Here is a 23,203-nt window from a genome sequence, read left to right on the forward strand (position 1 = left end):
GACTGTTTTTCCTTAAATAAATGAGACTGTCTCATTTTAAGACAAATGAAATAGAGGTGAGAATGAGGTAGGAAGATCTGAATAAGAAGAGATTACTGTGGCTGTATGTGATCAGAGAATAATGGAAGAAATGTTATTATTTATAATGGGCATTGAAGGATGTGTATATTATTACTTCTTTGTTAGCACTTTCACCGTTTATTATGTCTTGTACATTTCTGTCTTCCCTAAGAACTGGCATCAGTGTCTAGCTCAGGTTACATATCTGCACAATTTTAGGCAATTGAATTGGATCTTAACATATATAATTTATTAATTTATTACAGTGTTTGCAAAGAATCATTTCATTTCACACATTTTCACCAGAAAAGAACATAAATTTAATGGTTAGGTGTCGAATTGACTGGCATTCTATATATGCTCTGCAATTTAGTAGCGGTCTAACCTTGAGCAGGTTACTTAATCTTTATGAATGTCAGTTTCTTCATCTGTAAAACAGGAATAATATTATCTGTCTCACAGGGCTTTTATGAAGATCATATACTCAGTGTATGTAAAGTACATGATGCTCTATAAATGCTGGCTGCTGCTATCTTCATCATCATCAGTAAAAGTTTTCTTGGGCTAATGAATAAATAAATCTCTTTGTTTTAAACCAAAGCTGCCCCTAACTTTATTTCTTGATGAAGTTAACCTTTTCCCTTTTCTTTCATTCTTTCTTTAATTTTTGATCATATTTTTCATATGTATGCTTCTGAGAATAGGGGAGGGAAAGGATAGCCTGGAAGGTCCTTTATTTTTTTTTCTCCCCATGAACTAGGGAAGACATTCCTTTAGGTTTAGGATAATAACCTGGAACTCATTGGTGTGGACTGGGACTATTCCATGAGGGAAAACACACACCTATATACACAAATACATATATGCCGTTCTCCAGGTATACGTTCACGGCTTTATTTCTCGTGACTATCGTATGTTAAGTCTGAGTAGCTAAATGGAATTTATAGCTTGGAAGGATACAATTTTGACTCTATTTGATATACTTTAAGCATCATGACTTTGGCAGTGTTTAACTTCGGGATGCTTGATTCCTCCCAGCTTCTTTATTATGTCTTCAAAACATGTTTCTGTGTCAGTTATATCTTTAGGCAGTAAGAATGAATGAGTAATGCTTCAAGTAAAAGAGTCATGTTTTTAATTCATTCATATTATTCAGGAAATCTATACAGATGTGAGATCCAACTCACTTGAGATATATGTTTGAGTACATTTGTATTTTTCTGTCTGATGCTATTTTACAATTTTGAATGAACATTTGGTTACCCTTATGACTTGCTGAGCTAGAGAACCATTTTCATTAACAGACACTTGGGAAGAGCAGCAGCACACAAATGTAAAGGCTGTTTTCATTTCCTCTGCAGACTTAAGCGACCCTCTTTCTCTGTGTTGCCTATCTCCCCTGTGGCGTTCTGTGGATTTGGTCCCTATTTCTTACATGTTGTAAACAACAGACATAATGGAATGTACAACTACAGTCAACCTGGTTAGAAACATGCCCTCTCCAAGTGACATGTGCCCTAGCTATAAAGGAACCGTTACCTACCACACCTCTGTTCCCCTCAGTGAACTGCTGCTGGGAAGCTTTACTTTTTTTTTTATGATATGGTATTGTATTCTTTGTACTCTTGTTATATCTGATTCCTTGATGTTAATTTTTACATAACTTCTGTTATTAAGGACCACACACTACTCTTCCCCCCAAACATTTGCTCTGTTCTGAATGAGAATTCGGGAATTCTAGACAGGTTAGAATATTAGGTAAAAGGAACATGAGTATGGAACATGTTTTAAAAACCAAATTTGTTAAAGGAAGGGAGAAATTTTATAAAAAGGAAGATTAAAAGTTATTGCTGGGGCTTCCCTGGTGGCGCAGTGGTTGAGAATCCGCCTGCCGATGCAGGGGACACAGGTTGGTGCCCTGGTCTGGGAAGATCCCATATGCTGCGGAGCGGCTGGGCCCGTGAGCCATGGCCGCTGAGCCTGCGCGTCTGGAGCCTGTGCTCCGCAAAGGGAAAGGCCACAACAGTGAGAGGCCCGCATACCACAAACAAACAAACAAACAAACAAAAAGTTATTGCTGGTTAGTTTATGATGGCAGAGTATCATAAAGTACAAAGTTGTCATGCTTAAGAAATTGACATTTGTTTAAAACAGGAAACAGGTAAAATTCTTTCAAATGTATGTTTGTTATTTTTTTTCGTCAAATGTATGTTTTATAGTGTAGTTCTCCTGAAAGTACACATATATTAAAATAATTCTGAGAGGATTAGAGTCAGTGCAAATTGTAAGAGAATATTTTGATAGTATTTACAATACTTTTGAGCTGCTGAACTGAAAACTTACAGTAATTCACTGAAAAGCATGGTTTCTAAGAATCTCTTTCTTCTCATTCCCTTCCAACATACACATGAAAAGTGTAGCCTGCAGTGAAGTTTTAATTGCTGTCACTTTAGATAACATTGTTGTAGTGGCCTCGTTTCTGTTAGAACATTTCTGTCTCGAGGCTTTCCTGTTTTGCTACTAATTTTATCATGAAAACTGGATGATTCTACCTTTCCCTATAGTATTTTGATAGACATTCTAGTTGTTTTCAGTTAATTTTCTTACTGTTTGTCTACTGCATTTAGCAAAGTAAGATTATTTTCCTGTTCCACACATACCTCAAAACAAGTTTTCTGAGTTTTTTGTTTTTTTTGTTTTACTTCATTAGGGGGCAGTAGAGCTCTTTGCTTACCTAACCTCTGGCACTCACAGTGTTATTTGAAATAACATTCAAAGTAATTTGTGAAGTCAGTAGTTGTGGGAAATGCTAAGTGTTTACATTTCTAATCTGTATATAACAATAGAGTTCTCTTGTTTCCATCAACAAAATTAGTGCCTATTAATCAGATATGTACAGAACAAATAAATAAAATCATCCTGATTTCAATATTTGCTAATTTGTGTATGATCATTTGCCAAAATGAAATTTATTAAAAAAGCCTTCTACACTGTTGATTTTTTTTGTTACATTCTTCCTCCTGTATTAACTTGTTTATGAGAAAAGAGAATACAATAATCCCAAAGTTAGTTGAATGGCTGTGTTAGGTTAGAGCATAACTGGTTCCAGACTAGTCAGAGACAGTTGAAATTTCTTTATTAATAGAGAATAGCAATTTTATATGTAACAGATTTGGTAATTTGGATGGCATCAACACTGTAACTGAATATCCTAAAAACACTGAAATATTTGAATTATACTACTAATCTTGCATTTTCCTCAGTAAATTTGCTGTTCAAGACAGTCATATTTTGTAAATGCAGTGATTCTAAATTCTTTTTGTTCATCCTTTAAGAAAGAATCCTTGTGTTTCATTCTTTGTTTCTTCTTCTTTTGAAACAACTGAGATAAAGTCACCTTGACAAGAGAACTTTCTAAACATTTATCTAAGTGTTTCATTGGATTGTGCTCAGGTTGCAGAAGGGTAATTATGGTCTTGAGTGAACTTAGGACTTTTAATACCAATTTTTAAAATTAGAGGTCTTCATTCTTATTTTTAAAATGTATGACAAATTCTATTTAGATTGAGAAAAAGGGGGGAAAAGCCTTTTTTTAAATTGCTTACTCTATGTAGATATGGTATTACCTCCTTTGATGTTTAAAACATCTTTTTCATGTATGAATTCTTATTATTCTCTGTATTTTATAGACAGATGGAGAAATGGAAACATGTAGTGGTTAGTTTATTCTCCTAGGTTATTCCTAACTAATAAACAGAGCTAGGATTTGAAGTCAGGCAGTTTTATTTCAGAGACCTATGCTATATTTATTGCTAGGATACTGTATCATTTTGCTTATTTAATAACTTAGCAGTTATCCTGTAATATGTGTATATGTTTCATGGTGTTGAAAGCTTTTCTAAAATGCAGTGATTATTTTATTATTGTTCTTCATAAAACTATAATTACGTGGATTCTAAATTTCCTTTTCTTTTTCTTTGATTAAATTGAAACAATTTTACACTAAAGTCAATGAAAGACACTAATATATTCTTTTATGTGGTAAGTAAAGTTGTATGTTTTGATGTTGTCTCAGCTCAATAGACACTACATTTATTAACAGACCTTATTGTAAGGGCTATATGACATCTTTGATCTCGATGTGCCGTGAACAAAGAAATAGGGTATATCATTAAAAACACATGCTTAGCTGTATATATGACAGCTTTTTCAGTAAGAGAAAAACACACATATGCTGTTCAAATCATGAACTCTTTGTATTAGAAATTTAAAGTATTTTGATCTTCTTAAAGGTAATGTTCGTATTGACTGATTCGGAAGGACCTTCAAATTTTTCTGAGCTGCTTTGATGAGCAGGTCTAAATTTTACAAATGTTGTGTTTTTATTAATCTAATCTATATAGTGAATATATTTCAGCATATTATCTTGATAATTTAAATTTATTTTTCTGTGTTACAATATTTGTGCATATATTTATACTGGACATTTTGGAAAATATAGGGGAAAAAAGCCAATTAAAATCAAGTGTAATTCTAGTACCCACATCATTGTTATGTTCTGTTATATGACCTTCCAGTCATTTTTTTCCCTATACCTCTGTTATAAGTGATTTTTTAAAAAACAGTGATGTTTGCATTTGGTTTAAGAAAAAGAATTGAAGTTTTGTTATTACTGTTCAGTGTTAGATGTGGTATGAGAAGATAGTCTCGTTCATCAGTCAGAACTTTTTTTTTCTTTTTTGATAAATAGCAATTATTCATTTTCTACAGTATACTATCTTATGATCTGAATAGACATTTTATAAAGTCTTGGGCTTTTTTACTCAATGATTTTGATCAGAAATTTATAAAATTAGCTTTGTCTAATGAGCAGGTCTGTGTCAAGATACTTTTATTTGTGTCATTTGGGATGGTTTTATTCAGGGTTTAGAAGAATTTTAAGATAGGTCAGTGGTTTTTACTTTTGAAATGAAATGATTGATGAATATTGCTTGTCTTTTTTTCTTTTTTTTTTTGCGGTACGCGGGCCTCTCACTGTTGTGGCCTCTCCCGTTGCGGAGCACAGGCTCCGGACGCGCAGGCTCAGCGGCCATGGCTCACGGGCCCAGCCGCTCTGCGGCATGTGGGATCTTCCTGGACCGGGACATGAACCCGTGTCCCCTGCATTGGCAGGCGGACTCTCAACCACTGCGCCATCAGGGAAGTCCTTTTTTTTTTTTTGCTTGTCTTTTAAAGAAGTTGTTTCTGGTTCTTTTTTTATTACCTAAGTTGTATACGTTTATTTTGAAAATTTTATAGATATGGAAAGAAAAACTCACAGATTTACCACCACTGTGCAGTCTCTTTTATTTCAGTGTTCGTTCAATAGCTACTTTCTTTTTTTTTTAATAGTTACTTTCTTTTGAAAGTCTTCTTTGATTATATATTCTGCTTTTTTCATTTAACTCTGTCACAGATCTTTTCCATATTCAGACTCATCATTAATATATTAAATGACTGACTGCATCACATTTTGGCTATGACTTACTACAATTTCCTACCACTTCCTCTGTTGTCAAATAATGAGTTTGCTTCCAGTATTTTCCTATTGTGATAAACATCTTTGTGTATAAATACATGGTAGGTGTTCAGTAAACAGTTATTGAATGATGAATGAACAAATGAATGAATGAATAAAGCATCTTTGGAAGTTATGCTTATTCTTCAGGAGTGTAATTACTAGGTGAAAGGATGTAAACCAACAAAAGGTATTTACTGTAGTTTGATAATTGGCTTTTCATAATCGTTTTAGGAACACACACACTCAAAGGTGGAATTCAAAGGATATAAGAACTTCTGGAGAAAAGTGTAACATTACTATCTCAAAAGTAGGTTCTTTGATAACTAGTTAATTATTTTGGATAATTTTAGGAGACCAGTGAAAAGCCCTGGTATTTTTGTAAGATTATAGAGTCCTTTCATTTATAATTTCTTTATTCCATTAGTATACACATTAAAGAAGCTTTTGTTGTATGTGTTTTATTTTATTATAGAACATGTAGAAGCAATTTCATAAAATATTCTAGCAGTTAGAGTAAACAGAAACAGCCCTTATTTGGTATACGATTGCCCATGTACTTTGAAAAAAAAAGCCTGGTTCCTTGTAATCAAATTTATTTATTTAAGTAATCCTAAGGCTTTGTGGCTCTAGTTTTCTGATTCTTAATTTTGTTTTGTATTCTTTTTCATTGTGATCAGTTTCTCAATGATAGTATCCTTTAAGGTGTCATGTTTTCTAAATGAGAGCAATACAAAACTGTCTTTCCTTAATTTAGTGGGGTATTTTTTGTTTTTTTTTTTTTAGTTTTGTGATCAGTATGACTTTCTGAAAGATCTTAGGTATTCAAGTTTATTGAAGTGTTCAAATCATACGTGTATAGCTCCTTGGTATCACAAAATGAACCCCCTTATTATGCGTGTGAAGAGTATGTGCGTAGAAGTCTTTTTCTGTACTTTAGGTTGCCTAATGGAAAGTCTGCATTTATCCATAATAAGACTTTTAAGCTAGCAAAAATATTGTTTTAGACATTGTGTATCTTTGATGAGTAAAAACAAAATATTAATACACAGAGTGTGATGGAAGTTAGTATTCATGTGGAGAAAATGATAAAAACGACTTGAAGGAGGAAATCTTTTTACAAAATACTCCATTCATGTATTTCATAATTTAAAAAATCATCTTTTTACTAAAATTCTTTTCAGAAATTTTGTGAAATTTCAAAGTAAGCAAACAATATCACCCTCACTTTTCTTTCCTAGCTTCTGAATTTCTTTACTTTTTTGAAATCTGGAGGCAATTGATAATTGTAGAATTCCTCAGACATAATAGAATATGTTTAAAAGTACCTTTAAATTTTGTTTAATGTATTTTTATGGATTAGAAATGATAGTAATTTAAATGAGTGTTAACAATGAATTAGACATCTGAACAAATAAAATTCAATAAATTAAAGTTCAATAAGTTAAATAAACAAAAATGTTTAAGATAGCTCAAATTCAATTCAAGAAACATTTATTAAACCTTTACCATGAATGAGGTACTAGGCAAGGTATTTGTGATATAGATGGGTTTAATTTTCCATCATGGAGCTTATGGTCTAAAAGGGAATACATACATTAAGCCGGTAAATATATTTAAGTTTAGTGACTGTTACAAAAGAGGAAATACATGGAACTGTGGAAACTGACAGCAAAGAGTTGGAGACTGCAACAGATAGAGGAGTTTCAGGTGGAGGAAAGAACACATGAAAAAGATAGGGTCTTATCTTCTGAGCATGATGAGAATGAGGTAGCTGAGATATCCAGGTGGAGATTGTTTGGATGGCAGTCGGTGAGGTGGGGAGTGGATTATAGACTAGAAATTGAGACTTGGAAATTATCGAGGTTTTGATTATCATTTCAGTTATGAGATGGAAGAGGTTAGTCACTTAGGGAGGAAGTATAGAACCTGATGAACTCCCAAATTTAAAAGGCAAGTGAGCTACAGGAGCTTATCACAGTGATTGGGAAAGGAGCAGCCAGTGACCAAAGCAAGAGAGCATTTCTTGGGGGGTGAATAATGTTACATGCTGTAAGAGGTAAAAGAGAAAAAAAGTGGATACTAATTTAACCCTCACAGCTGTGAGTTAAGTACTAGTATTTTCCCTAGCTTGTAGATTAAGAAGACTAGTCTCAGTGGTTAAGTATCTTTCCCTAGATTGGATATTAGAAAGTAACATGGGCAAGATTTGAACCCAGGTCCACCTGCCACAATAGCCTGAACTTACAATCACTATATAGCAGTTTAAAAAGAAAATGAATTTAGTGTCATGGAGGTCACTGGTGATCACTACGTGGGGCAGGAGAAGGAGGTGTTTCAAGACGGAGGGCGGTATTGAGTACTGTTGAGAGGTCAGGAAAGAGAAGAACAGACATATATATGACTGTTGGATTTGGTTAGATGGACTTCTCTGATAACCTTGGTAATTGTAGTCTCAATCACACTTGAGAGGCAAAAGAATCTTGATTGGAGTAAATTGAGGAAAGAAAACGAGGCAAAAAAGTGAAAGCAACCACATACGTAACTCCTTCAAGAAGCAGAAACGGAATAGTCGACGTAGGGGAATGTGGATTCAGTGACTGGAGATATTAGAGGAGGTTTGTATGCCGATTCCACATCCATTGGGGAGAAACTGATGGTGCAAGACAGAGAGGGATATAAGTTCCATGAGAAAGTGAGAAGATAAGAGGGCCAGAGCACAAATGAAAGGGTTGGACTTTGATGAGTGGGAACACATTATTTGTTGTAACAGCAAAAAAGAAAGAGAATGGATTAGGTAGATAGTTTTGGTGGTAGAAGAGGAAGCTGTGTCTGATTGCTTCTGTTTCTGAATGCAGTCATTAGTTGAGGGAGTGGGTAGGTCTAGAAGGTTTGGGAACAGGGGAGGAAGTATGAAACAGTTATTTTGGATATTGGGAAAATGAACAAACTAGTTACTTTAGGCTGTTTCACTGTTACTGACCAGTGCTTATTGCCCATTTGAGATTTGTGACCATGAATTTGAAATAGGAACTGTTGAAATGGTGTACATTTTCCTTCATCCATTTTTAGTTGCTCCGATGCAACTGTGAAGTAGGTATAGATAATTGGGTTTAATCAGCATTTCATCTTTGCCAGGTGTATCAGGTGAAGGGAGAAAGGGACAAAGGATTGGCCTTGTGTACAAGGGACTGATTTTAGTGATGGACCATAGATTCTAAAGCAGATCAGTTGGAAAGTGAGGATATGGCGTATGCTGTGGGTGGCGTGATGGAGAGTGAGAATCTGGCTATAAAACTGGAACCCTAGCCGCAGGCTCCCTTGAGTCGTTTGTGGTACAGAGGAACCTCAGACACATTAGTTCCAGGGTCACTTGGGAATTTTTTATTTGAATCTTCTCCCTTCCTCTCTTCTTCTCTCTCTTTCCCCTTCTTCCTTTCTTTTTATAATTGAGCAAAAATGCAGTTTCTTTCAGCGTTATTCCATTTTATCTCAAGGAGTTCCAACCTATCCATCTTTAAAGGGCCATTTTATCCAAAGTTAAAATACCGCCACTTCCTTGGTAAGGGCAATATAATAATAACTCCCAAAATAACCCTTTTATAATTCTCAGCAGTAAAACAAATAGAATTATTATTCATATACAACTTTATTTATGGAATGAGCAAAGGCTGATGGAATTTTCCAGCCAAAAGAGATCTTAGATGGATATGGCAGTGGATTCTTAGATATAATATCAAAAGCATGAATGAAAAATAGATAAATTGGACTTCATCAGAAGTAAAAACTTGTGCATCAAAGGACATTATGAAGAAAAAGAAAAGGTAACCTAAAGAATGAGAGAAAACGTTTGCAAATTCCTGGTAAGGAATTTCTGTCTAGAATATGTAAAGAACTCCTACAACTCAACAGCAAAAAGGCAAACAACTCAAATAAAAAAATGGGTAAAGGACTTGCACAGCCATTTCTCTAAAGAAGATATAAAAATGGCCAACATGCACATGAAAAGATACTCAACATCATTAATCACCAGGGAAATGCAAATCAAAACAAGAGTGAGATACCACTTCACACCCATTAGGATGGCTATAATTAAAAACAAAAAAAAGTAAAATAACAAGTGTTGGTGAGGATGTGGAGAAATTAGGACCCTCTTATATCGCTGGTAGAAATGTAAAGTGGTTCAGCTACTATGGGAAATAGTTTGTCAGTTCCACAGAAATTCAAACATAGAACTATTGAATGACTCAGCAGTTTCACTCCTAGATATATACCCAGGAGAAGTGAGCACAAGGACGCAAATATGTACATCTGCATGCATGTTTATAGCAGTTCATAACAGCAGCCAAAAGGTGGAAATAACTCAAATGCCCATCAGTGGATGAATAGATAAACAAATAGTAGTATACACATACAATGGAATATTATTGAGCCATAAACAAAATGAAGTCCTGATACATGCTACAATGTATATGAACCTCAAAAATATTTTTCTTAGTAAAAGGAACCAGACACAAAAGGTCACATATTTTATGGTCTCATTTATATAAAATATCCAGGTTAGGCAAATCCATAGAACCAACAAGCAGATTAGCAGTTGTCAAGACCTGGGGGAAGGAAAGAATGGGGACTGACAGCTTAAAGGTTATCGGTTTCTTTCTGGGGTGGTGAAAACGTTCTGAAATTAATGCACAACACTGTGAATGTATTGGAAGCCACTGAATTGTATACTTTAAAATGATTAAAGTAGTACATTTTAGAGACAGAGAGAATGAGAGAGAGGGAGAGAGAAGGAGGATGAAGGAGACCAACTTAGGGAATATTTCAACCCTCTAAGTTTACTGAGAAAACTCAGGCCCAGTGAGGTTGAATGGTTTGTCAGTTGATTATTGGCATAGCCAGATGAGACCCTAGTCTGACAGAATGAAGGGGGTACACCGGATTTAAAGTGTAAAAGTGAGATGACTTGAGTTTAAATTCTTAGACTCTGGGCAAGAATCTGAATCTTTCTGCAGCAAATTTCCCAATTTGAAAATGTGGCTAGTAATACCTGCCTTCTAGGATTATTGATAGAATTGAATATCTGTGAAGTGCCTGTTATCGATAGAATGACTCTCAACATAGTAGGCACTTAATGTTAATTGAATTTGCAGTGCTATAGTTCAACATTGTGTTAGGAACATAGGTTATTCTGGAAAATATTTTTAGGAGTATATTATTTTGGAAGATAGTTGAGTACTGACTTGATGGCTTGTATAGTAGTTTGCCCTTATTTTAAAAATTGTTCAGTGTTACAGTATTCTCCTTTGTAACCAGGCTGTTGGAATTCAGATTGAATTTTCTGTAACCATCATTTTTAACAAGTCACTGTTCCTTTTCTCTTAATTAGTAGAAATGATTCCCAAATGAATATAGAGGAAGAATACCACTTCCTTAATTACTAATATTGCATTGTAGGCTACTTGAACTCCCGGCGGGATTTTTTTTTCACCCACAGTGACCTTTCATAGAGTATGTACTCTGAAAGAACGAGTCCACAGGGGTAGTATGGCATTGTGCCACTTATAAATGTAATTTTCTATTATCTTAAACCATCTTTGTTTTTATATCGCTATTCTTGGTTATAATACTTTGTATTCACTCTTTTAGCCACAAGGCTCAAAAATCTACAAATACTGAGTCTCAAAACACTCCAACAAGGCAGGCATATTGCAATCATCCTTTTTAGTTAAGAGAGGAGGAGGAGGATATTATTTAATTGTTAATGTATAATAATAGAAGAAATAGTCTACCAAAAATCTGTTGCTAGTTTTACCGTAGTCTTGTTTTAAAATGAGAAGTCAGAAGTTCTTCTGCCTCATGTAAATGATGCTCAGATTTTCATCCTCATTTTAATTTGGGTATTTTCTCTACTTTTCAACTGATTTTTATGTATATTGACTTCTTTTGACTCCTAAGTACAAGAAAATATGAACATTGTAAGCATATACCTAAAGTAGCTTGAACTATTTAAATTTATCAAGCATTTTGCTGTAGACAGATAAGTAATTTATAGATTTATATATAAATTTTTATTTAGATATAATTTATAGATTTCTTAGCTTTGAGAGTGGGTATTGTGTATTCATTTATAAGTTAAATTATAGTCATCTCCTCAGGTATTTTAGGTTGGCATGGTAATGACTAATAATAACACTGCTGCCATATAAGTGTATTTATACTTCTCTTTGATGGTACACATGTTATTTATGAATTAAGTATTACTTAATTCTATGTATTTCAGCTGTCTGCTTCTAAAGAGTAGAGATCTTTGGAGATGAGGGGCTATTATATAGGACAAGAACAAGTTTAAAAATAAAAACAAATTTTAAAATACAGTTTAAAATGCGATCTAATTAATGATAATTCCTAAAAAAAGGTTCTTTTTCTCATAAGGAAATTTTATTTAAGAAGTAAACCCTATGGGAACATATGTATATGTATAACTGATTCACTTTGTTGTAAAGCAGAAACTAACACATCATTGTAAAACAGCTATAGTCCAATAAAGATGTTTCAAAAAAAAAAAAAAGTAAACCCACAAGTTGCCTTGGGTCAGTTCATATGGATTATGGCCTATTTGGAGGCTGAGGGAACATCTAATTTCTTCATAATATTATATGAAATGTGCAGGTGGCTGAGATACCTCATTGTCTCTTTCCTAAGTGCTGCCACTTTGTATTTTTCTGAATTCTAGTCAGCCTAGGTGGATGGAGCTCATTAAAGCTGAGTGTCTCCATAGCTGCAGTGCACAGAAAGTAACCACTATGCCTGATACTGCCACATTTAAACAATTAAGAAGGTAATGATAATAGATAACATTCATTGACCATTTAATATATGCCAGGTACCATTTAATATATGCCAGGTATCCTACGTGCTTTTATACTTTGTCTCATTGGACCCTTGAAATTAATAAACAATAAGTCACTTTTTAAAAATTTGCCCAGAAGGACTGAAAATAATGTACAATTTAATAAAGTAACCACTGTGCTTCCACAGTGATTACTTTGCTGCCTGTCTTTAGTGAGGTCCATGGCTAGTGCCTATTCTCATAGTCTATATGGTTTTATCCTGCTCTTAAACATTTTGTTTTGATAGACATGAAACTCTCCAGAGGGTAGGTGATTTATTTCCATTTGCCAAGTGTGAGGAGTGAGAGAATGACCTTGATAGATGATTGCATTGAGAGTTTTCCTATTCTTTTCTGGCAGGGCTGTCTGGGTGATGAAGTACTCATAGTACTAGAGAATCAGGGAGTTTCTGGTAGTAAAATACAGTCTGTACTGGATTTTTCTAGATGATAGCTGCTCAGCTGAAGTGCAAGTAGGTAACAGGTTAGCTGAATATTGATTGTCCTGTTCTGCCCTTGGGGCAGCCAAGCAGTGTCTGGGGGAAATGGAGGGCCCAGCCTGTCACCCAACCTCAGGCTGCCTTGTTGGTTAACCACATTGTAAAGTACAAACATGATCATTTTTTTTTTGTCAGAGCCAGCATGTGAGTTAGGCTTAGGAAACATGATTTCCCTCAGAAATGGGAAGAAGTAGAAATTGTAAAATATTTTCTTTTTTTATACCTAATTCTCTCTATTGTGTTGTTTAATTGCTGGTGGGATGTTGAATGTGGAGCTTGAAATTTGTACTTAGCAGCTTAACCATAGCCACTTGCATAAAAGTGTAAACATTTCCTGACCAGAATGTGTCTACCAGTCAATTGTATATATTGACAGAGGGCAAACTTGACCTGTTTACTTGAGGGTGCTTTTCGCTTCCAGTATTCTTTTTGGGGAAGTTTGGTTTACAAATAGTTTTAGGTAACTTTTTAAACTCTGATGTAAAAATTCTATCATATAGTTTATAATTCATTAACTTACATTAAAGAATTCTATCAGTTTATAATTCATTAACTTACCTTAAGCGATTCATATTGCAAATTGGCCCAAATCTACAAAAACTGCCTTTATTAGCCCACATAGTTTTCCCTAATCCTCATTTCTGCCAGCCTCTCCCATAAAACTTCTTATTTTTCTTTTTGCACATTAATATTTAAAAGAGTGATGTCCTCTTTTTTTTTCTTTTACATATAAGGAATCTTATGGAGAGATGGGTTTTAGGGTCTCTAATGTCAGTGCAGGGGATGATCTCACAGAGACGAGACTATACTTGGGAGGGAGAGGAAATCCCTTAGGAAAGTACCACATTGGATCCCATCATAGCATTTCTTATTAAGTCAATTTCACCATATTTTTCTTCAGAAGTTTGTTGGAACAGTTTGCTGTTTCTTTAGTTGAACATTTAGATTTACAGTGCATGTATGTCTTTTAGCCCTAGAATCACCTTAGTACATGAGGCCTCAGCACGCATCGACTGAGGAAACAGAAGATGCACATTTTCCGTCTCACACTCACACTGACTCCAGGAGTTACACTCGTTCAGGGAATGGTGGGCCTCATTGATTGCATTATTTAATTAGTATTCTACCTCTGTTTGCAGAGTGTGTAGTTGAAGTCCATATATATAGTTGAATTTAACTGAATCACAATTAAATTCACATGAATTAAATGTCACTTGTATTAACTGATGACTTGTTTGTGCTTTGGCCCCTCTTATGTTTTACTAATTTATGCCTTCAGAATCTTCAAGTTCTCTTGTCTTAGAATTTAAAAGTACTAGTGTGTTCATAAAGAAAGTCTCCTGCTTATTACCAATCTCTTACTGATTTATAGGATTAGAGCCTGTTAGGAGAGAGAAAAGGTTCTTAAATATAAACTCACTGGTATTCTGTATTAGGGAAGTATATTCTTGTAAAAATCTTATAGGTAAACACACATTCTGTGTGTCCTAGTGAAAAAAGGAGGGGATAAGATAGTATAGATGATAGTTCCTAACTTTTAAATTTGACAGGGAGGAATGTGAGTATATTGACCTAGTTAATGCCAATTTGAAGAATTCTAATATGATTCCCTGTTTCCCTTCAAATTGTATTCAGCTGGGTTCTGTTGGTACCAGCCATGTTATTTTAATTGGATTTAGATTCAGACATGACTGTCTCCTGTGGCTTCCACTCTTGTACTCTCTACTTATACTGCTTTGTACAGTAAGGGTTTGCCTTTATTTATATTTGCAGCATTAATCACCTATTAATTTTTCATTTTAGGTCGCTAAAATATATCACATACACTAGTATAAGAATTATAAAAATCAATTATCCTAATAAATTGCGGAGCAAAAAAATCGCAAACAACTGTGATTTTAATTTCCTATATTTTTAAAGGTCTGGTTGAAGATTTTTATTCATGGTTTCTTCCCCCCTCACCTCTCCCATGTTAATATTGTTGCACAGAAGGTTTAGACTTTGTTACTAAATACACACCTTATTAAATAGGTGTGTGTCCTGGGACAAAGCATTTCTCTGGTTCCTAGTTATTTCTACCATTCAGCTAAAAAATAGCTCTGTATTACATTTGACAGATAATAAAGAATAATGTAAAGGACTTTGAAGGTGGCATTGGTATGTAGTAAAAGCAACACAGCCTCTGGAATCACACTGTTTACCTCTTGGGAATTAGCTGAAGAATCTTGAGCAGGTTACTTACCTGATTGAGGCTCAAATTCTGATCTGAAAGTTTGGACAATAATAGCAACCTTCCAAGGTTTTTCTGAGAATTAAATATGGTAGGAAATGTAAAGTGTCTATTATAGTACAGCACATTGATATCTTCATTACTTAAAGAGGTCTTTCTAGTTTAGAGCAGGAAAATTGAAATGCCTAACTCTTAATAAGGCCATTATTAAGTTTTGCCAGAAGTAGAGCTAGTTGTGAAAGTAGAAGGCATAAAGAAGATAATTCCTTCTTTTTTTTTTTTTTTTTTTGTCTCTCTAATATCTTTAGGATAAATTTAGGAAGAAAATGTTTAAGGGAAGATTAAAAGACCTTACTGGGCTTCCCTGGTGGCGCAGTGGTTGAGAGTCTGCCTGCCAATGCAGGGGACACGGGTTCGTGCCCCGGTGCGGGAGGATCCCACATGCCGCGGAGCCGCTGGGCCCGTGGGCCATGGCCGCTGGGCCTGCGCGTCCGGAGCCTGTGCTCCGCAATGTGAGAGGCACGTGTACCGCAAAAAAAAAAAAAAGACCTTACTGAATTTTGTTCTTTGATGCTAGTGACCTTCTTTTCCTAGCTGTTTGAACCAAGTGAAAAAGGTTGATAAAACTCTACAATAAAACAATCTGATTAAAGATAAAGCTGAATACTTAATAAAAAGCCTGTTCCTTTGCTTACAACAAGTGGGAGAATATAACTTTGAATGTTTGATGAATGCAGAGCTTTAACAAGAGTTATGAATATACCTGCTCAATTTTAAAATAAAAATGAAAAGAAGTTTGAAATATACAGATCACCAGATGAGAGTATAAATTATTATTGGGAAGTTTATATAAAATAGAAATTAGAGAGATTATGGGCATCCTAATCTCACATTATTATGAAGATATGAAAAATTAAATGAAGTGTCTTCAGATTTTGTATTTTTAACCAGAGAAAAGTTATTTTCTGAGTACTTCTATTTACAAAAAACAGCCACTGACTTTGGTTCTAAAAACGTTAGATTATTTAAGTCCTGTAAGAATTGCATCTGAAATAGTTTTAGCAGCATGCAGTATCAGTAATTATACTATGAAGTCAGCATGACGTTTGGATCTTCTAAAACTGTTTTGAAATTTGCTTAGTGCAGTTTTACCCAAATGTGTTAGTGACCTTGAGAATTTTTTTAAAAACAATACCAGTTACAGTGGTATCCTGTGAAAGAAGTTTAAGTAAACTGAAGTTAATTTAAAATTACTTATGATTGTCACTTGGTCAGGAGAAATTATTTAACATGGCATTTTCCTCAATTGATAATAACATAAACAAAGAAGTAGATTTTAAAAATATTACTAATAAGTTTGCTTCCATAAAACCAGGAAAGTAAACTTAAAACATTCTGTTGTTGATATAAATAAAATATTTAAACTTAAAATGTTATGAATTTCAGTTTCTCAATAATGTTCTGGAAGAATATTAACCATTAAAATATGCATCAAAACGTGAATGGGGGCATGCGTTTTTCCTTTAGCGTCAAGTTCCAGGCACTGATAAGAACTTTACAGTAGTATACGTTCATTCCTCCCAACCCCTGGCCTTTTGCTTTTATTATCACATATTTTTCTTAAATATGTTATAAACCTTACACTATACTATTTTTGTTTAAATAGGTAATTATCTTTTACAGATTTAATTAAAGTCCCAAGTCAGTTGGTTTAAGATATGGAGATTTTTCTGGGTGGCCTTGGCCCAATCAGCTGTTCACTTGAAAAGCAGAAAGTTTTCTCTGGCTGGTAGCAGAAGAGAAATCAGAAAGATCTGAAACATACAAAGGACTCTGCGTTTTGCTGGTTTGAAGATGGAGACATTGGTGAGAAAGAATGAGGGCAACCTCTAGGAGAAGAGAGTGTTTTCTGGTTGACAGCAAGGAAACAGGGAACACAGACCATTAGCTGCAAGAACTAGATTCTGCCACCAACCTGAATGAGTGTGGAGACAGATTCTTCCCCAGAGCCTCCAGATAAGAGCCCTGCCTGACTGACATCTGATTACATCCTTGTGAGAGGCCAGCCAAGCCTGTCTGAACTGCTGACCTACAGAAATATGAACTAATAATTTGATGTTGTTTTCAGCCACTCAGTTTGTGGTAATTAGTTATATAGCAATAAAAATACTAATATACCTTATGAGACCTTTTGTCAATCTGAACATTTCTGTGAGGCTTTGTCTTAGCTCTGTCTGAAGTCTTAACACAGCGTGTTACAGCCCTACTCTGGATTTGATCTTTACCTGAAAGCCATTGCATTATTTGAGAATCATTTTGTCATCTGGAGGTCCTTGAAACTTCACACACTTTTATTTAACCCAGCGAGTCTTTGCTCTTTTGGAGCTAATAGTTTGTTCTTTAGCTCATCTCTTTCCTATATGCAACGAGAAGAAACCCAGTGGCACTTTTAGTCATTGAGTTCATTAGGAACATTTCCCATTTTCAGTTTTTCTTCCAACAACAGTATTTCTAAACTTCCCTCCAAAATAAAACAAGGAACCCCTTTCTTGCAGCTTCCAATCACATTTCAGTACTTTTAAACCCTTACCAGCAACCCCTTCTGGTCCTTTTAGGCTTCCACTAACACTATCCTCAGTGCTCTTTAGGCTTTAACCTGATTCCAATGCCAATGGCAGCTAAATCCAAGAGCATCCTAAGGCAGAAGTGCATGACATTTTTATGACCTAGGCTCGTAAGTCACATAACATAATTTCTGTTGTCCTCTATTGGTTGAAACAATCATAAAGGTCTGCAGGCTTCAGGGGGGAGGGATATTGACCACACTTCTCTATGAGAGAAGTGTTAAGGTCATATTGAAAGAGGGGCCTGTGGGATAAAAGATATTGTGTCTATATTTGGAGAATTAAATCTACCACAGATTTCAACATTTTAGCTTGTATTTTAAAATTGCATTTTGTCTGATTTGTAATGCTCTTTCAAAATATCATGCTACCAACCCTGTAGCCCATTTCACAATTATAGATTTATGGGAATATCTGAGGTTTTATTTATAACAGTCTTATAGTATATCCAATACTGACATCAGCCAACTGGTACATTCTTTAATTTAATTTAAAAATTAAAAGTTAAACTTAATTAAAGTTATTAGCTAGTGATTAAAGCTGATTTTTTTTCTTGTTTAATGAGTTTAGATTTTTAAAGCAAAGTATTTTCGTAACTGAATCAATCTGTAGCCCTCTTTTATACTTTGTGTTACAGATTTCAGAAATGGTGTAGCAGTAGAATATGAACTGGACAAATACAAGTTATGATGTATGATTTTTCAGCCTTTTTTTTTTACAGTGGTGCCTTTTAAGGTTCTAAGTGTAGCATATTATTATTTTGTGTTATACATGTCTCTTCTCACCTAAGTCAAGCTGATCGTCAGCTGCGATACATACTGAAGCCTTGAGGGAAGGGTCTCTCATCTCTTGTGGCTTCTCTCATCTCTGGTCGTTCCCTGGCAGAAAAAGTCTAGGACTTTGCTTTCAGCTGTAATGGGGCTAGGAGGCAATTCTACCCAAACGTTTCTCATCATAGTAAAATTTCCCAAGGAACTTCTGAAGAAGAAGTAGATAAATGATGGAGGAATATTTTATCAGGACTTTTTGAATCGCTTTTGAGCACACATCTTAAAAAACTATTATTGAGGGACTTCCCTGGTGTTGCAGTGCTTAAGAATCTGCCTGTGAATGCAGGGGACACGGGTTCGAGCTCTGGTCTGGGAAGATCCCACATGCCGTGGAGCAACTAAGCCCGTGTGCAACATACTGAGCCTGTGCTCTAGAGCCCGCAAGCCACAACTACTGAGCCCATGTGTCACAACTACTGAAGCCCGCGTGCCTAGAGCCCATGCTCCGCAACGAGAAGCCACCGCAATGAAGAGTAGCCCCCGCTCGACGCAACTAGAGAAAGCCTGCACACGGCAACGAAGACCCAATGCAGCCAAAAATTTTTAAAAATTAAAAACAAACACAAACTATTATTGAAAGTGAATGGTGCTCCTGATGAGAGACAATGACAGTTCATCTCATAATATAGTACCTGCTAGATTTTATTGAATCATTAAGCAAACACAGGGAATCCTCTTTTCCCCTTTAGTCTTAAACAGGCTGACAGAATAAATCAGTGTTGCTTTGATTACATGAATTGAATAAAATCTCAGCAGAGTATATCATTTAAACAAAATAGTTCTGTCTAAAGTGCTTTTGAACCTGGACATGTTCCTAGTTCTTTGGCTGCCACAGTCCTGTGGTCTCACTGATGCACATCTTTTATACATGTTAAATTTTGTATGTACAGAAAAGTGCATAGGGGCTTCCCTGGTGGCGCAGTAGTTGAGAGTCCGCCTGCCGATGCAGGGAACACGGGTTCGTGCCCCGGTCCTGGAAGATCCCACATGCCGCGGAGCGGCTGGGCCCATGAGCCATGGCCACTGAGCCTGCGCGTCCGGAGCCTGTGCCCTGCAATGGGAGAGGCCACAACAGTGAGAGGCACGCGTAATGCAAAAAAAAAAAAAAAAAAAAAATGCATAAAACACAAATGTACAGTTAATTACAAAGCTGACATCTGTGTAACTACTGCACAGATCAAGATATAAAATATTGCCAGCTTGCCAGAACTCTCCTGGGCCTCTTCTAAATAGTTTCCTCTTCTTTTCCCTCTCATGTAGTCTACTTTCTATGATAATATTTTCTTTTTGTTTTTATACTTTTACCCCTTAATCATACATCTCTAAACACCACAGTTTAGTTTTAACTGTTTTTACTTTATTTAAAAGGAATTATTTTCTTTTTTTTTTTTTTTTTTTTTTTTTGCGGTACGCGGGCCTCTCACTGCTGTGGCCTCTCCCGTTGCGGAGCACAGGCTCCGGACGCGCAGGCCCAGCGGCCATGGCTCACGGGCCCAGCCGCTCCGCGGCACGTGGGATCCTCCCGGACCGGGGCACGAACCCGTGTCCCCTGCATCGGCAGGCGGACTCTCAACCACTGCGCCACCAGGGAAGCCCCAAAAAAGGAATTATTTTCTTGTGTTGCTTGCTTCAAAATTATGTTTTTGCTATTTTTGTTGCATATAGATATAGTTTATTTTCATTGCTGTATAACATTATTATGTGAAAGAACACATTTTATTCAGTATAGTTTTTAAAAATTTATATTCATATTCATTACAATGTTGATAGGCATTTGGGTTGTTTCCAGTTTTTAGCTATTATGAGTATTACTGCTGTGGACATTCTGGTACATGCCTCTTGTTACATATGATCATCCATTTCTGTTGGGTATCTGCCTGGGAGTAGAATTTCTGGGTGTTATTATATGCGAAAAGTCAAACTTATAACTGTTTTTGAGACACACTTTTTCTAGACTTATTTTGGATGTGTCAGACTTCTGTGAGACAACTCCTTTAAGACCATAGAAGGCCTTTTATTTAGCTGAGGGGGTCTTGTAGGTCCCTTCATTATTCTTTTAGAGACATTAATGAGGGGGTTTTACATCTTGATTTGGTCTACAGTCCCAGACTATACATTTGGAGAATGTTTTGCCAGCTGAGAGACTGGAGATGAGAAGCAGTTGTGTTTTCCAACCCAACAAGTCCTGGCCCCTCTTTATTCCTTCTAAATTTTGCTTGTAAACTGATCACTTTTTTCTTTAGCTCATCTCGTTTTTGCCCTGTTACCTTAGTCGTGCACAGCTGGGAACAACCAGCTGCCTTAACATTTGCCTGGAAATCTCAGACAAATCTAAATGTTTATTAAATAACTTTTTCATCTTCTGAGTACTAGAGAGAACACAATTTTACCACATATTTTGTTACTACATGCACAAATTCCCATTTTTTCAGTGTCCAGTGAAAATTTTCTTACCCTTTTCCAGCTTTTGCTAAGAGTTTGCTCACCATTTTTCAAGCCGTAGGCCACTGTTTGGTTCCAAAACCAATATTACATATTTTATTTTTAAAATTGTGTCAGTACCTCACTTCTGATACCATCAGTTAGCTATTGCTGTAGAACGAACCCCTCCAAAACTCAATGGTTTAAAACAGTAACCATTTATTAGTGATCATGGGTCTGTGTGTGGGCAAGGTAGTTTGTTGGCTGGGCTTGGCTGGTCTCAGCTGGGCTTGCTCATGTGTCAGCAGTTTGCGGGGGCCACGCTAGTTTAGGATGGCTCTAGTCACTGTGGCGACTCAGGTAGCTGGGCTTCACGTCTTCCATCATTTGGCAAGTTAACCTGGGCTTGTTCACTTGGTTCAGAGGGAGCATGAAACGCAAGACGCAAGGCTTCTTGGAGGCCTAGGTGCCGAAGTGGCACACAACCGGTTGTTTTCAACGTATTCTGTTGACCAGAGTAAGTCACACGTACAGGCCAAATCCAAGGAGTAGGGAAATAGATTCTAATTATGGATGAGAGACGCTACAGAGTCACATTTCAGAGGTAATGTCTCTATAGTAAAGGGTGGAGAATTGAAGTTATTTTTACAGTCTTCTGAAGTATATATATGTTTAATTTTGAAGTAGTTGTACAGTTTACATGGACACCGACAGTGTATAAAAGTTGTATTTGTTCTGCATTGTTACCAGAACTTAGTAACGAATCGTTTTAGTTTTAGCTGTTTTGGTGAGTGTCCAATGGTACTTTATTGTGGTTTCAATATTTATTTTCTTAAATTTCTAATAAGATGACTTTCATTTTTTCCCCTTTTATTGGCTATTTGACAATCTCCTTTTGTTAAGGAGGAGGGGAGAAGTGCCTCCAAAAGAGAGTTTACATCTGGGCTGCTCCTGATCCTCAACTGTAAATCATTACTTTGTTGTTAGCTATCCAGTGCCTTCAAGCACATGTTTTTAAGTTTTTGCTTTTAATTATTTCTTGGTAAGTTTTTCTAGTTAATCCTTAGTGGGAGAGTTGGTCTTAGGCTCCCATTCCTGCAAGTAGAATAATTCATTGCTATTTCTTTGTAGTTTTGACTTTCATGAATCTGAGAGATGTGGGGATGCCCATCTAAAGATTTAAGGGTTCATGTACATTATGGAAAGACCTTTGTAAATGAAATATCATTTGCCTTGCAAACAATTTTTTTTTTCTGAGGCCTGACTAATCTGTTAGCAAACAATTTTGTTGTGTTTGACACGTAACAGGTGCTAACATCTTTTAGAGTCCTGTCACAGGGAATATAGGGTCTAGGTCACCATGTTGATTAATTAAGTCCAGGAAATTTTATTTCTCCTGTGGCTAATCATTTATGTTTGACGTGAATCTGTCATTTGTGCCTCTGGTTTCCCTGCTTCTGCCTTTGTTCTGTGTAGCTTATTTTTCACATGGCAGTCATAATTTTTAGACATAATTCAGATTATGTTATTTCTCTGCTCACTATATTCTAAGAGCTTCCCTTTTTATTTATTTATTTATTGGCTGCGTTGGGTCTTTGTTGCTATGCGCGGGCTTTCTCTAGTTGCGGTGAGCAGGGGCTACTCTTTGTTGCGGTGCATGGGCTTCACATTGCGGTGGCTTCTCTTGTTGCGGAGCATGGACTCTAGGCACGCAGGCTTCAGTAGTTGTGGTACACGGGCTCTGTAGTTGTGGTTCACAGGCTCTAGAGTGCAGGCTCAGTAGTTGCAGCACATGGGCTTAGTTGCTCCATGGCACGTGGGATCTTCCCGGACCAGGGCTTGAACCTGTGTCCCCTGAGTTGGCAGGCGGATTCTTAACCACTGCGCCACCGGGGAAGCCCTAAGGGCTTCCCTGATAGCTAAAAGTAAGACTCAAAGGCCTTAGCATAGCCTGTAAGATCTTACTGGATATAACCCCATGCTGCCTGTTTAATTAACTTTATCTGATACCTTTCCCCCTCTGTTCTCTCTGCCCTATCCATAGAAGTTGCCTTGTTTTTCCTGGAACACTTCACGGCCTTTGCAGTTT

At 36.1% G+C, this 23,203-nt stretch overlaps 1 protein-coding gene across 6 annotated transcripts in view; it reads left to right on the forward strand.

Moving 5' to 3' along the window:
- Nucleotides 1-23,203, forward strand: part of COMMD10 (COMM domain containing 10) — a 169,897-nt gene that overhangs the window by 30,730 nt on the left and 115,964 nt on the right. Inside the window, exon 6 of one of the 6 annotated variants that reach the window (XM_059061899.2) lies at nucleotides 523-657. The exons of the other annotated variants lie outside the window; for them this stretch is intronic. Coding sequence (XP_058917882.1) covers nucleotides 523-576 — 54 coding nt within the window. The 3' untranslated portion in view covers nucleotides 577-657. Of the gene's footprint in view, nucleotides 1-522; nucleotides 658-23,203 lie in introns of those variants that run through there. 6 annotated transcript variants of the gene reach the window in all.

This window comes from Kogia breviceps, chromosome 4, assembly GCF_026419965.1.
Source record: "Kogia breviceps isolate mKogBre1 chromosome 4, mKogBre1 haplotype 1, whole genome shotgun sequence".
In the NCBI taxonomy this organism is placed as follows: domain Eukaryota; kingdom Metazoa; phylum Chordata; class Mammalia; order Artiodactyla; family Physeteridae; genus Kogia; species Kogia breviceps.